This window comes from Mauremys mutica, chromosome 4 (assembly GCF_020497125.1).
Source record: "Mauremys mutica isolate MM-2020 ecotype Southern chromosome 4, ASM2049712v1, whole genome shotgun sequence".
Lineage (NCBI taxonomy): Eukaryota > Metazoa > Chordata > Testudines > Geoemydidae > Mauremys > Mauremys mutica.
In genome coordinates this window covers 65,010,207-65,026,060 of record NC_059075.1, presented here as the reverse complement: position 1 = coordinate 65,026,060, position 15,854 = coordinate 65,010,207, and the positions used below count along the sequence as shown (strand labels likewise).

At 46.1% G+C, this 15,854-nt stretch overlaps 1 protein-coding gene across 13 annotated transcripts in view; it reads right to left on the bottom strand.

Annotated features, from left to right (window-relative positions):
• DPF3 (double PHD fingers 3) overlaps positions 1-15,854 on the bottom strand; it is a 262,881-nt gene that overhangs the window by 114,030 nt on the left and 132,997 nt on the right. For all 13 annotated transcript variants that reach the window (XM_045013994.1, XM_045013997.1, XM_045014000.1 and 10 more), the window contains 2 exons: positions 8,029-8,189; positions 2,250-2,357 (listed from right to left, as the gene is read on the bottom strand). In XM_045013994.1, the coding sequence (XP_044869929.1) occupies positions 2,250-2,357; positions 8,029-8,189 (269 nt within the window). The remainder of the gene's footprint in view (positions 1-2,249; positions 2,358-8,028; positions 8,190-15,854) is intronic.

Sequence of the window (15,854 nt, the reverse complement as noted above, 5' to 3'; positions counted from 1 at the left end):
AGAGTTCAGCACCCTTCAGGATCAGGTGTAATATCAGTAAGAGAATTTGAGGTGCTTGGCTGAAGGGCACTATTGATTGCCTATAAAGATCCATGTGCATTCATACACAGATGCACAGTGATTTATTTCCATGAGCCCTAATGCTTATTTCTTAAGATATGAAAGTACTATTGAAAGATGGAGTCCAGCACATGTGAAATTAAATGTCATAAATATTTAGAGTAATTCATAATTGCCTGGTAATACAAAGTGATAATGGTGGCTATATTGTCACTTTAAGTAGCTACTGCAAATGAACTTATGTAGTACTTTATTTCTGCCCCATGGTCTATGTGACAGAATGGCTGGGTTTTCATAATTAGTATTAACATAAAAATTGCTAGACTGTTGATCACATGATTTTACTACAGCTACCCATGCAACTGTCCCAGTCTACAATGGCCAAACAGAGGTGGTTGTCCAAAGGTTGCTGTAGCAACAGCTATTTAGGAGTTAGATCACAAGATGTAAAGACGATAATTACTGTTAAATGAAAATATTTCACAAACTAAATTCCACAGGCACAGCGCTGGACACTAAGAGCATTGTTAATTATCAGAGAGATTTTTGTGAAATGTTCACATTAGCATGGAACTAAAAAATGACAGAGAAAATACTTTAATGCAATTGCCTTTCACACTAAAGGGGGCTTGTATCGGATGTATTTTATTTTAATCATTAACCTTTTCGATTACCAAATGCAATACTCTAATTGGCTGAGACATGGTCCTGTTTTTTTGACATCTACAGATGAAAAGTGCTATACAGTGCAAAAGTATATTGTATTATCATTAGGATTTTATTACAATAGAGTAATTTCTCCTTTACACTGGTGTGAGATCACAATCAGTCCCCTGGTCTTGATTTTGTCCATGGTTTGTAACCCTTATTTGGCAATTCCAGTATTTCCTTCCTTTTACCCATCTTATTAGTAACCTCTGCTATCATGGGGAGAATGAGCCAAAACCTGGTCTCACTGAAGTCAACAAGAATTTTGCCTCTGACCTCCCTGGAGTCAAGACTTGGCTCTGCATCTTTTCTACCTCCTGCTCCACAAATGACTGCACTAAAACCAGTTCCCGGGTATTGCTGCTCACCACTCAGTTCCCAGACACCTTCTGCTGCCCAAACATTTTTTAATATTTGGTTAATTTATATTTTCGGTTGAGTGTGCATGTTTAATACTGGCTGTGTCTCCGCTCTTGAAAACCACATACAGCTCCCAGTGTAATCCCTCTTTCTCATAAATTTACGACCCTAAGGACAGTACGCCGTTATTACTAACTGCATAGAGGAATGCACCACACTGCACTCTACCGGACACAGCTGCTGATCCTCCACATCCGCTTTACAATAACTCATTCAGCAACCAGACTCTCCATTTTAAATTAGTTTAGCAATGGGGAGGAGTACGAAGGATAGCAAGGGTGAAAATCAAGGGGACTAAAACACACACACAATGTGCCACATCCTCACTAGCTGTTATGATTAAGTATTTATATTGCAGTAGGAACTACTGTGTTAGGCACTACATAAACTTATCAATGCACTATTCTGCACACAAATCAGTGGTCTCACCCCTCTTCCTAGCAAAGATTTCACAACAGATGCCATAGTGAAGCTTCATGTTACTAACGCTTTGGAGGTCACTATACCAGGGTTCAAAAAAGAACTAGATACGTTCATGGAGGGTAGGTCTATCAATGGCTGTTAGCCAAGATGGTGTCCCTAGCCTCAGTTTGCCAGAAGCTGGGAATGGGTGACCGGGGATGGATCACTTGATTTCCTCTGGGGCACCTGGCATTGGTCACTGTTGGAAGACAGGATACTGGGCTGGATGGATCTTTGGTCTGACTCAGTATGGCTGTTCTTATGATAACTGATACCTACTTGTCCCCTTATATCCTTATGAATGGAAGACAAGATTCATGTAAGTGGGTTCAGTTCCTGTTGATTTCAATGAGAGTTACACCCACTTATGCCAGGGATGAATTTGGCCTGCAGACTTATATTTCTTTTATATTCTAAAAAAAGAATAATGCAATGGATTTGATAAAATCTCAAAGAGAAAAAGAAGGAGACAGGCAAAGACAGAGTTCAGAGACTAAACGCCGGTGTTGTGCGTATGCCAGTCTTCACTTGATCCATAACACCTCAGTGAATGCAACACAGAGGAGAGAGAAAGTGAGAAAGAGACACAAAACACATACCAGGTTTAATTTCCAGAAGCTTCAGCCTGGAGTCCTCAGGAGGATGTAAGCGTCTCTTTTTGCGCCAGCAGCGAGCAGGATATGTGTACAGCTGACCTGGGGCCAGTCCTGTGGGTTAAAAGCAAAAAATGAATGTGGTCACATTTGCATTTGTAAATCCCCATTATTTTCTCTAGCATCTCTGTTTCTCCATACCCAGTATTACCATACTAGAGGGTTCAATCCTGCAAGGTGAGAAGCAGCTCAGGCAACTGAAGGCATTCGGCATCCCAGAAGCAACTCAGCATCTTGCAGGATCAGCCCTACAGAGAAGCCACATGTCTCACTAACATATTTCACTCTGTGCAGGGGTTCACTGCAACCAGAGCTCCACTTAAAAAAAAAAAAAAAGAAAGAAAAAAGAATTATAAGAGATAGGATGGGAATGGCTTTGACATCATGGACACAAATGGTCATTTTTTAACAACTTGACAATATCAAACCCATGTCAATAATGCAGAACAATCCTACCATATGGTGATAGCTGACTGGTCTAAGCCAGCCTTGCATAACAGCAAAGAACATTCACCAAACCAAGAACAAAATCTACTCCCCAAACCAGATGATGATAATTAAATTAATGGAGATATCCTATCTCCTAGAACTGGAAGGGACCTTGAAGGTCATGAAGTCCAGCCCCCTGCCTTCACTAGTAGGACCAAGTACTGATTTTGCCCCAGACCCCTAAGTGGCCCCCTGAAGGATTAAACTCACAACCCTGGGTTTAGCAAGCCAATGCTCAAACCACTCAGCTATAACTGACACCCTACTTCCTTGTGAAAACTGGGCCATCCCAGTTGCTCACCCAAAAGAATAAGCAAATCAAATTTGGCAAGTGCAGCCTCAGTCTTCAGTTTGAAATATGGAGACTCCTGGAAAATAAAGTTCAAATCCCAGCAGGGTCAAGCCACCCTTTATCCTCTTGAGGCAGCTAAACTGAGCATCAAGAACTTAACTGTGGGATGGGAGGGGCTTTTGGAGGAGATCCTGAAAATAAAGTTCTTGTCTGCCCTGCATGGATTAACACCTTCTGTAAGAATGGGGGTTGGCTCAGGTGGCCTTAGCAACGATTTCCCTTCCCTGTTATGCAGTGCGACAGTTGTTACACACCCTATCTCAAAGAATGCTGCATTTCAGTGGGTTGTGTATAGTCTATGACTAGCTTTGGAAGGAAAAACACTGTGAATTACTTAGCTCTTCTATTAGTGCTTGACATACTTCTTCCAGGCGCTTTACAAACCTTAACTAGTATTTAAATTGCTATTATTAAGGTATACATTGTGACTGGCTGTGGGTCATTGTGAGGTAGCATACAGGAGTCTAACCCTCCCATAAACATGCCCTGTGCAGGGGCATTCACAGCCTTACTCTGGTGCAAAAAATTGTGTGAGAGGAGAATCAGGCTCCTTGACCTATCCCCTTGGGATAGAGGATTTGGGTAAAATCCTGCACCTGAGCTTTAACCCAAAACCTAACTTTTTTTTTTTTTAAAGATTTGAAAAGCTTTGGTTCTATTGTTTCTCGGTCTCTCACAAATTGGCACCTCTAGGCTCCAGCAAAGATGGTGAATCACAAACACCAAAATACTAAAAGCTCAGCTGGAATCAGGAAGTCCCAGAAATATTGTAGGAAGGCCTCCAGCCCAATCCGACACCAGATGGACTCAGATAAACTCCTGCAGGCCTCCAAACTGACCCTATGAACCTTTTGAGGGGAGCTCTCCTCTGCTATTCAATAAATCCCTGCTCAGCAGTGTTCAGCCAGCCACTAAACAAACTTTTACTTGATCCAAACAGGTTTGATACCATTTTCAAGAGGGAAGATTTATACCATTGTCCCCCACCACTACCCTGACCACCAATCTATCAACACGATGATACAAGTAAAGTGTGAACCTTTGGTCATTTTTGTGGAGGAGGTGGCAAGAGAGGGCCTTTTACATCTGCTTTGAACCTACCTTCCCTACTCTGACTCTGCCTGTGCCCATGGTAAAATATGTACAGTTCTTGCCCTCTCTAGTACTTGCTGGGTTGTCTTGCACTGCTGTGCCTTATAGGGCAACCACAGAAGGTTCCAACCATTTGCTTATAGAGGAAATAGCAGGACCTGCAGTGAGTTATGTTGTTTATCTCATTAGTGTAGGAGAGTCATAACTCAAAGCTTGCGTGAAAGGCTGGGGGAGGAAGGGAAAAGAGGGAGGGAGTTATGTGCAGTATTGTGTGAAATTAACCCTGAACTGTGTCGCGAGAGGCAGCCTTCTGACTCCTTTACAAGAGGGCTGTAAGAAACCAAGTTTATCCATGGGGCATCTGACTCTCCTCTCCCCCTTTTAAACCCTGTGTAAGTGAAAGGAGGCTCTGGATCTTTTCTGATTGCCTACTTCAGGTTAGAGATGGGGGAAGTGAAGGCCAGTAAACAAAGCAAAGGGGTGCATATAACCCAGACACCAGAGTGGCTGGTGGAGAATTCTCATTGGTTTAATATTGCCACAGCACACTATGTGCAGCCTGGAAACGGCGATGCTGCCACCACAGATAGATGCTGTGTCCCGTCACAATGGGGCTACAAGAGATGGATGGTACAGAGAGACCCAAGGGTGCACTAAATGAGCTAATCACATCAAGGAACAGCGGATATGGGGGAGGAGGGATTCTTGCTTTCTTTCTAAATCATTATAGTTTAAATTAAAAAAGACCTCGGGTTTGGTAGCCAATGCAGATACAGGAGGCTTCAGCCTATTTAAAGTCTAAACTAAACATGTCTTGCCACTAATCAGCCCTCACCACAGCCCTGTGAGAAAGGGAAACGCTACTATCGCCATTTCATAGACAGGGAAACTGAGGCACAGTGATGCAAGTAGGACTAGGGTCGACAAATTTGCCCAAGATAACAGCGAGTTAGTAACAAACCTGGCCAAAGAACCCAGCTCTCCTGGCCCTATGCTTTAAACACTAAACAATGATTCCTCCCATAAGTGTGTCTGGTACAAGGCTGCCTTGTGCCATCCTTGTAGCATATGCTCCCTCCAGCATCTGGCTTCTACATATAATAAATGCATACCTGCTTATGTGAGTGAGAAAGTTCAAATCGATAAAAATAGCCGTATCTCACTCATAATCAGATGCTGCAGGAACAGAAGTTCTTGGGGTAAATACATTAACAACAACAACAACAGAAAGCAAAAATTAGCTTGTTTTGCCAAAGCATAATCTCTCTGGAACAAGGAGCTTTCAGATGAAACAAAATCAACAGTGGTCACTAAAGATCCCATGAGACTTTTCGTGAAGGAAGGTCCCCAGCTCAGGTAACTATATTCTGCCTACCCAAACTCCCCCTGCAGTTTCGAGTGGATAAGGTATTACCATCCTTCAGACCTTATCCTAAATGATAGTGTAGTGTTGCTGTGCACTAATAACACAGTTTCTGCATCCCACACCAGGAGTGGCTGCATTTCAGTGATCGGTGAAGTGACTCCCACGTATCCTTTATGTAGAGCTGGTCTTACTTTGGGTATTGTGAGGTTTAACTAATTAGGGCCAACCCTAGCCTCAGGACTTGTTTACATTGCGGGTGGCGGCAGGAGCTGTTATGCTGGAATAGCCATTTCCCATCAATTCCATGTGTGGATGCTCTGACCCTGGAATGAGAGCGCCTTATTCTGAATTAGTTTAATCTACTACCAAAAGGAGAAACTAATTTGGAATAAGGCAATCTTATTCCAGAATAAAAGCATCCACACATGGAATTAATTGGGAACAGTTAATCTACTTTAAATTCACATGCTACCTTATTCTGGGTTAATATTTATGTACACACAAGCCCTGAGTCCTGGTGTGCAGGTGGGGAACAGTGCAAGATGCCTTCCCTCATTCTGTGCCCTGTGAAATGGCCAGGGAAAATTCCAGACCCTGAACTTGATGGAATGTAGGAACTGTTTCCTCCGTATGACCCTGGGCCAGCCAGGACTCCACGTGGCCAGTCACAGAGAAAAGAACAGGCTGCACCATCCCAAGACTGTGGAACTGTCTACCACAAGAAATAAGAATGGCCAACGACCTCCCCACAAATAGAACTAGACACAAAAACACATCTTGGACTTAACTTTCCCTCAACCTGCACCCCATACAAAATGCACATGAACACACACAGAAACCAAAAGCTAGAAACTAATCCAGACATTTCTCCCAGAGGCTAGGAAGGAAGAAAGAGTGAGAGATTGTTATTTCTCTTCTCTAACACTTGAGACATTCAGATTCTATAGCCATTTAAGCACCTAGATAGATTTGCTGTAACACATGCAAAAAAGTGGAGCTAAAATGAGGGAACACAACGTGCTTCCTGCCACTATTCTCATTTGCAAAAGCTTCGCTACGGAGTTTGAGCTGAACATAACCAGTCTGCTCTCTCCACAGCTGCAAACCCCAAAAACCAAAGCCCACTCGCCTTACTTCTACAAGTAGGCCCATTGACTTCCACGGGACTACTCACAAGAGTAAATAAGCAGGACATGGCGCTAGCACTGCACACATAGATGCTGTCCCTTATTACAAATCACATTCCTCATGAGAGACCCACATTTACCTCTTCTGCCCCCAGCCACCACCACCACCACTGCCACCGCCATCTTGGTATGATTTCATTTTTGCTTACTGTAAATGATTTACGCAAAAAGGAAACCCATGAATCACAAATTATACAAAATGCTATTTTGGCTCTAAAACGAATCACATATTAGTTAAGGAGAGGGTGCAACCTCCATTATCCAACCATCAATTATCCAAACCAGAACTATATCATCCAATGTCTATTGAACTGAGAACGCCAGTTATCCAGAACCCCAATTATTTATAAATGTGTAAACTTCCCACCAAGGCATTGGATAATCAACCCTTCACTGTAAATGTTGGGTGTTCCCCTCTTATTTTGGGTCTTTGTCCCAAATATTGAAAAAAAAAAAACCCAAACAACGTGGCAGAGATCAAAGTGTCAAAAATTCCATTCTCTCAACAAATAATGCATCTGGCTACATTCTCAATGGTTTCAGTGGGAGTTTTGTTACAGTAGGGTGCTTAGGATTGACCCAACAATAATACTTTAACTTCCATGCAAGGATCTCAATCTGTTCTACAAACATTAATGAATTATAACCTGATCGAAAGCCCATTGAAGTCAATGGAGGTCTTTTTTAGTGGACTTTGGATCAGGCACATATTGCCCTTGTAACATATTTATGAAGACATTTATCCTCCTTTCACAGATGGAAAACTGAGACACCGAGGTGAGGCCCAAGTGATCTGTCTAAGGCAGAGCTGGGAACAGAATCTAGATCTCTTGATTCCTGGTCCCCTGCTCTAATCACTAGAGCAACGTGAATTTCAGAAGATAAGACTCTCCCTAAATTTATGTTTCCTTTTGAGAAATAAGATTGGTGAGAGAGTCTTCCCTCCTTTAGAATATTTCCAAGGCTCTCTTGGGTAGAGGTCCTCTATTATGCAACTAACTCAGATCAATAGCAATAAAGGAACTATGATGATGCAGCATTAGAAACTATGTCAAGCAATAGAAAGAATAATTAGGATCTGCTCTCTGCAGTTACCAAAGGGAATCCCCTCCAAGCCAGGAGGTTTAGGCAACTTCTCCTATGTGTGTGGCCCTTAACAGGTTTGAGTTTTTAGTAATTAAACCCCATGAGGGCTCAGCGGCCTGCCCTCCATACACACATGCACAGAATGCTGCTTACCTGGTCCCCGATGCCTCTTCTCCATCCAGATGTAGCAGTTGTTCTGAGCTACCCCAGTCTGCGAATCCAGGAAGGGGAGGCGGACGCTGCGCTCAGCGCACAGCCGAGAGTTGTAGCTGCGGCAGTGCTCGATGGCTTCTTTGTAGAACTGGTCTCCAAGTCTGCCAGGAGGAAAAGAGCAGAGAGTAAGACATTGCTTTGGTCTCCCTGAACAAGTAATGGAAAGAAGGGGATGTGGGGTCAATTAAAAATGGACGAGCGGAAATACTTTCCCCAGACACACTGTATGCATTAACCTGAGGCGCTTACTGCCACAGGGTGTCACTGAGGCAGAGTAGTAAGAGTCATAAGAAGATTAGACACTGAGGGTATGTCTATACAGCAGCTGGGAGCAAGGGTCCCAGCCCAGGTAAACAGACCTGTGCTAACAGGGATCAAGCTATCACACTAAAAATAGCAGTGTGGATGTTGCTGCACTGGCAGAGGCTCAGGCTAGCCACCCAAGCTCAGACTCATAGGTGACCAGACAGCAAATGTGAAAAATCGGGACAGGAGATGGGAGGTAATAGGCACCTATATAAGAAAAAGCCCCAAATATCAGGACTGTCCCTATAAAATAGGGACATCTGGTCACCCTAGACTCACCTGATCAGGTGGCTAGCACCAGGGCAGCAACATCCACACTGCTATTATTAGCATGATAACTTGAGCCCTGTTAGTGCAGGCCTGTCTACCCAGGCAGGGATGCTCACTCCCAGCTGCAATGTAGATATACCTTTAAGGATAAAGCAATCATCAGTCAGGGAAATAGACAGCTCTGGGTAATGGGAGGCAAAGATTTTCACTTCTAGTGTGCCGGTTCAAATCCAGCTCACAAAATGAGCCCATAGTTTTGTTCCGTATCGAAGGGCAACTTCCGCAGTATGTTTGAACAACTGAAAAGCTGCTTTAAAAAGGGCCCGTTTAAAAGAACTCCACTTCAAAACCTGCAGACACACACCTCTGCTCCAAGGCTGGTCCTGCAGGTGAGATGCAGGCTCTGCCTGCTTATGGGTGTGTGTCCCCTGAGCTAGCAATAGGGACTTATCTGTGCTCCTAGGTAGAATAATCAGGGAGAGTGGAGAGCTAAGTACAGCTGCACGTTAAGGGTTTGGCTTGACATATGACATGTTAGCCCGTAGTTTGTAAAGTGCTTATGGTCCTTTAGATGACTGGCACTACAGAAATGAAACATACCAGTATGTGCAACGTGGCACAAGGTGACCACTGCAAGGGACAGGAAAGAAATCTAACCCTTGCCCCTTTACAGCTTTCCACAGCTGGCTTAGGGCATTGGCCAGGAAGTAGGGTACTAGATTTACCAGCATGACAAATTTTTTGTTCTTGAGTTTATAAACGTGGGATGATATTTAGAGAGACTTCTCATTATCATATCATTTATTTGATAAATAGCCATTCGTTCCAAACTTCGTGAACCCTTCGACTTCTATAGAGCATGGTTTAAAAAAAAAAAATTGCACACCAGAGATTGCCTAAAATCTCCTAGTTAGCTTCTTTAACAGTGAGAAAGGCATATTTTCAACAATGTGGGGCCAGATTCTCCAGAATGTTGTGCCACTTTGATGACACAGATTGGCCATCGAGCTGGAGTGTCACAAAGCTGCCACTGCATACCCCTGGAGCTGGCCTTCATCCTATTGGGTGAAATTCAGCAATGGGCACAAGTTGATCAGAAAATAGGTGTAAGTGGTAAAGTAGTATAACTTGCACTGAATTTGGCATTCATTAGTCTGCAACAAGAGAGAAAATTGCATGCCAAGGGAGCAAAAGTAGAGGAGGGAGGGAAAGCAGCCAATAAAAAGGTGTCATATATAGGGGCTACACATAACAGCTGATATAGCCTCAAGCTGTGACAGCTTTTCAGAGGACTTTCCAATTGTTTCTTGCAGCAGACAACATGCATGGTGTATCTTCCCCTTCTGTCCACTGGCCCCAGAACCAATACAGGCCTGGCCCCTTGCATGCAATGCTGAAGAAGGGAGAGGACAGTAATGTGGATGTACAGTCCATGCAGAGAGAGATCTGCATACAGCAGGATCTTCTCTTCACTCAGATCCCAGGGAGACAATACTAGGCCCCTGCTTCCGGGGAGGGGGGGGGGAAGCTGCACATACTGTATGAGATTGACTGAGGCCTTGTCTACACTACAAGACTATTTTGAATCAACTTAGTTCGAATTTGTGGATTCGACCTTATGAAGTCGAATTTGTGTATCCATACTAAATACACTAATTCGAATTTCTGAGTCCACATTCACGGGGCCAGCATCGACTTTGGAAGCGGTGCACTGTGGGAAGCTATCCCACAGTTCCCGCAGTCCCCGCTGCCCATTGGAATGCTGGGTAGAGCTCACAATGCCTGCTGGGGGAAAAATGTGTCGAGGGTGGTTTTGGGTAACTGTCATCATTCAACCGTCACTCACAAACGCCCTCCCTCCCTGAAAGCGCCGGCGGGAAATCTGTTCGCGCACTTTTCTGGTCAGTGACAGCGCGGACGCCACAGCACTGCGAGCATGGAGCCCGCTGCGATCATCGCTGCACTTATGGCCGTTGTCAACTCCTCGCACCTTATCGTCCACCTCTGCAACAGTCAGCTGCTGAGAAATCGGGCGAGGAGGCTCCGGCAGCGCGGTGAGGAGAGTGGCGCAGACCTCTCAGAAAGCAGGGTACGCCGGGCAGTGGAGATCATGGTGGCAATGGGTCACGTTCATGGTGTGGAACGGAGATTCTGGGCCCAGGAAACAAGCACGGACTGGTGGGACCGCATAGTGCTGCAGGTCTGGGATGACACAGAGTGGCTGCGAAACTTCAGGATGCGTAAGGGCACTTTCCTTGAACTGTGTGACTTGCTGTCCCCTGCCCTGAAGCGCCAGGACACCCGGATGCGAGCAGCCCTGAGTGTGCAGAAGCGAGTGGCCATAGCCCTCTGGAAACTTGCCACGCCAGACAGCTACCGGTCAGTAGCGAACCACTTTGGCGTGGGCAAATCTACCGTGGGGGTTGCTGTGATGCAAGTAGCCCACGCAATCGTTGAGCAACTGCTCTCAAAGGTGGTGACCCTGGGAAACGTCCAGGTTGTCATAGACGGCTTCGCCGCGATGGGATTCCCAAACTGCGGTGGGGCTATAGATGGGACTCACATCCCTATCCTGGCACCGGCCCACCAGGCCAGCGATTACATTAACCGAAAGGGCTACTTTTCCATGGTGCTGCAAGGACTGGTGGACCATAGGGGACGTTTTACCAACATCAACGTCGGGTGGGCGGGCAAGGTTTATGACGCGCGTGTGTTCAGGAGCTCTGGTCTCTTTAGACTCCTCCAGGCAGGTACTTTCTTCCCGGACCACAAAATAACGGTTGGGGATGTGCAGATGCCTACAGTGATCCTCGGGGACCCAGCCTACCCGCTAATGCCCTGGCTAATGAAGCCCTATACAGGCGCCTTGGACAGAGAGAAGGAACTCTTTAACTACCGGCTAAGCAAGTGCAGAATGGTGGTGGAGTGTGCTTTCGGACGTCTCAAGGGGAGATGGCGGAGCTTACTCACTCGCTCGGACATCAGCGAAAAGAATATCCCCGTAGTTATTGCTGCATGCTGTGTGCTGCACAATCTGTGTGAGAGCAAGGGCGAGGCCTTTTTGTCCGGATGGGAGGTTGAGGCAAATTGCCTGGCTGCAGTTTACGCTCAGCCAGACACCCGTGCCGAGAGAATATCCCAGCGGGAAGCGCTCTGTATCCGGGAGGCTTTGAAAGCAAGTTTCCTCGGAGATCAGGGTAACCTATGACTCTCCACTTGCTTTCAAGAGAAACTGACCCTGGGCCTGTGTCAGTTTGTGTCGATTTGGATCTGCGGCTACATGCCGCGTTCTCCAAGTTTCCCCCACTTCCAAAGCACGTTTTTAAGCAAATTAATTGTTACACTCATTATTAATAAATCTTTCTTTTACTTTGCATTTCTGTTCTGGTGTTGAGACATGGACGCATACTGTGCTGGGCACGGTGTGCACTGACGTACAGACCGCTTCCTCCATAGAGGACTGACATCCTCCTGCTCCTACATAGGTCCCTGGGGTGGGGGACGGATGACAGTGGTTCTGCATGAAGGGGAGGGTTTGCAGGAAGGGGCGAGTGGTGCCTTCTTTGCATAGGGGTTTGGATGACGGCAGTGGGCTGCGGGTTTCTGCGTGGGAAGGGGTGATGGGTGTGGGAGAAGAGTGACTATCTGTCTGTGGATGAGGGCTCTTGTTGGGGCTCAGGGCAGCGGATAGGCTCGTGGATCCGTTGCAAGTGCATCGTAAGGGCAGCCTGCCTTCACAGTAATGGCGTGGCAGGCGCTAGGACCCTGGACAAGCATACACATTACGGAATGATCAGGGGCAGCATACACAACACAGAATGACCCTGGTGCCTACTGACTGCAGTGTGTGTGTGCCCCAATCCTTTCCCCAAGTCTGTACCCTGGTACTGTAGGCTATACCGTGCAAGTATGAAACCCCTGTCCACCCCATACACCGAAAAATCCTCTGACAGAAAAGACATGACGGAAACAGTGATTAACAGCAAACATCTTTTATTAATCTAATAAACAGTGGGGGGATGAACCTTGGATTTGGGACTGGCTGAGCCTATAAGGGAAGCACTTCTACAAATTTCTAACGTGAGAAGTGCGGGGTACACGGCCGCTCTGCTCTGGTTCAGTGACAGTTCTCACGGCCTCTACCACCCCTCCGTCTTGTACTTTTGGGTGAGGGGGGCCAGGACTTCTTGGCTGGGGAGGGCGATTGCAGAGACACTGCAGGGGGGCCCTGTCCTCCAGCCTGCGGTCCTGCAGGACATCAACAAGGCGACGAAGCGTGTCCGTTTGTTCCTTCATGAGACCAAGCAGCGTTTGGGTGGTCTGCTGGTCTTCCTGCCGCCACCTATCCTCACGTTCCATGAGTGTGCGATGCTGCTCACATAGGGTCTCCCTCCAGTGTTTCTGCTCTGCAGCCTCTGCTCGGGAGCAGGCCATCAGTTCAGCGAACATGTCGTCCCTAGTCTTCTTCTTTCGCCGTCTAATCATTGCCAGTCTCTGCGAGGGGGATGCCGGGGCAGTCCGGGAAGGAGCCGAAGCTGTGTGATGGGGAAAGTTAGTGATTTCCTTGTACAGATACATTTTGGCGAACAGTGAACACCGTCTAGTCAATTTCTATGAAGAAGACCGTACCGGACAACAAGTGTCACGTGGTCTCCAGAGAAGCACAACATTTTGGCCTACGCTCTGATTGGCTGCGCCATTGAACAGGAGAGCGGAGAAGTCGGGAGAGATAGCAGAATCCCTCTAGCAGAGAGTCCTGGTAAGCCTTACAGTACATTATGCTTATCAGTTAACGGATAGCTGTGCCGTCGTGCTAAAGGCAATCTGGAAATCAGATACTATGACCCTTTTGCAGCCACTCCCGACACTGCAGGGGAAAGATCAATGTATGCTTTTCCTGTGTGGCCTACAGCACGTGGCTGCTAAGCGCGGGGCTTTGTTATGCAAAGTATAAGTAAACCATTAAGAACAGTAACTATTCGCTAATTGCCCTAATTAGATGCAGCACTTCAGTAACGAGATTACCCTGAGGCGGGTCTCTCGAGTGCAGAAAGAAAGGATGTTAAGGGAAGCACTTCACCGACCGGGACCCTACGCGGCCATGCTGGTAGAGGCGATGGTTCCCCTGTATCTGAGGATGTCGTGGCGTGGAAGAGTGAGCTTCACCGGAGGACCAAATAAGGCACCTCTTCCTCGAAACCTCCTGCGGAGGGTATTTGAGGAACTGTTTGAAGCATTTGTGGAATTGTCCATGGAGGACTATTGTTCCATCCCAATCTGTGTAGACCTACTGTTCGTTTAGTTTCCCTTTAAAAACTTTTAGATATAGTATTTATAGATAGAATTTATATTTTTGGTATACATGTTTTCGAGCAAATAAATATTTTCTTGTTTATACGACTTACCGCCTGATCCTTCCCCTGACTCTGAGTCCGGGTTCACGGCCGGTGAGGGTTGGTAGGGGATCTCTGTGAGGGTGATGAAGAGATCCTGGCTGTCAGGGAAAGCGGCATTGTGTTCGCTGTCGCCTGCGCCTTCCTCCACGGACCCTTCGTCGTCTTGCCCATCGGCGAACATCGAGTAGGAACTGTCCTGGCTCACTATGCCATCCACTGAGTCCACGGTCACTGGTGGGACAGTGGTGGCAGACCCACCGAGAATGGCATGCAGTGCCTCGTAGAAGCGGCATGTCTGGGGCTGTGCTCCGGAGCGTCCGTTTGCCGCTCTGACTTTTTGATAGCCTTGCCTCAGGTCCTTGACTTTCACGCGGCACTGCATCGCATCCCGGCTGTATCCTTTCTGTGTCATGGCTTGGGAGACCTTCTCGAAGGTCTTTGCATTACGCTTGTTGGAGCGCAGCTCCGACAGCACAGACTCCTCGCCCCACACAGCGATCAGATCCTGGACTTCCCGGTCTGTCCATGCTGGGGATCTCTTTCTATTCTTGCATTGGGCTGACTCCTCTGCTGGAGAGCTCTGCATCGTTGCAGGTGCCGCGGAGCTCGCCCCGATGTCAAAGCAAGAAATGAGATTCTAACTGTCCAGACAGGAAAAGGATTTCAAATTTTCCCGGGTCATTTCCTGTGTGGCTGCTCAGAACATCCAAGCTCGGACTGCTGTCCAGAGCGTCAACAGAGTGGTGCAGTGTGGGATAGCTCCCGGAGCTACTAAGTTCGATTTGCCATCCACACCTAGCCTAATTCGAGCTAGCAAGTGCGAATTTAGCGTTACTCCACCTGTCGGGGTGGAGTACCAAATTCGAACTAAGGAGCCCCCTAGTTCGAATTAAATGGCTTCCTGGTGTGGACGGTTGAGCGATTAGTTCGAATTAACGCTGCTAAATTCGATTTAAGATCCTAGTGTAGACCAGGCCTGAGTAGAAATGAAAACTTATTAAAAGCTATAATGAAAGCTGGCTTTCACATACACTTGTGTAATCAAAGTCAGTAACAAGGAAACTCAGACTGATCAAAGATTAACAGTTCTCACAAACACTTTGAGTATCGGCAATGCAAAGTCAAATTCCTTCCTGTGTTAAACCAGGGATGTTCAGACATACTGAGGCCTTTATAGAACTAAGAGTAGAAACTGGATGAAAACAAACTGTCACCCACTGCACAGGTTCTCTGTGTACCAAGAATCACACATACACCACCCCCAATGAAATATGAGCATGACCGGCATACTGTATTAACAAAAACTCAACAGAATAAACTACAGCAACCAGGATAGGAGTCGTAGCTGGAGACTAATTCAGTTTCCATCCTGCTGTAAACTGAAAATAATTGTAAATCTTTGACTGTTAAATATTTGGCTTAAAGTGACACTGTCAAGAATGGTTTAAGCCTAAAATTAAGGTTTTTCTACAAGGGGAAGAAAGGTTTTCCAAAACTTAAATGTGTTTGATGATCAGTAGAAGCTGACAGTCTAGTAGATCAAATTCATCCTCCATGTAACTCCACTGAGAGTTATGTTTGGCTGGAGACTAGATATTTCAAACCAACTGTAATTATTTTTAACTGAGAGCTTTTTCTTGTCTATACAAATGTTAATTAGTTAATTGAGATGTGGATGCAAGGTTCTGGTTTGGACCCAATCACCTCTGAACTTTAGGGAAGTTTGGATCCAGATTCAAACTTCACAGTTGGCTCTTTTATGATGAGCAGAATCTAAAAACCCAAAATCCAAAC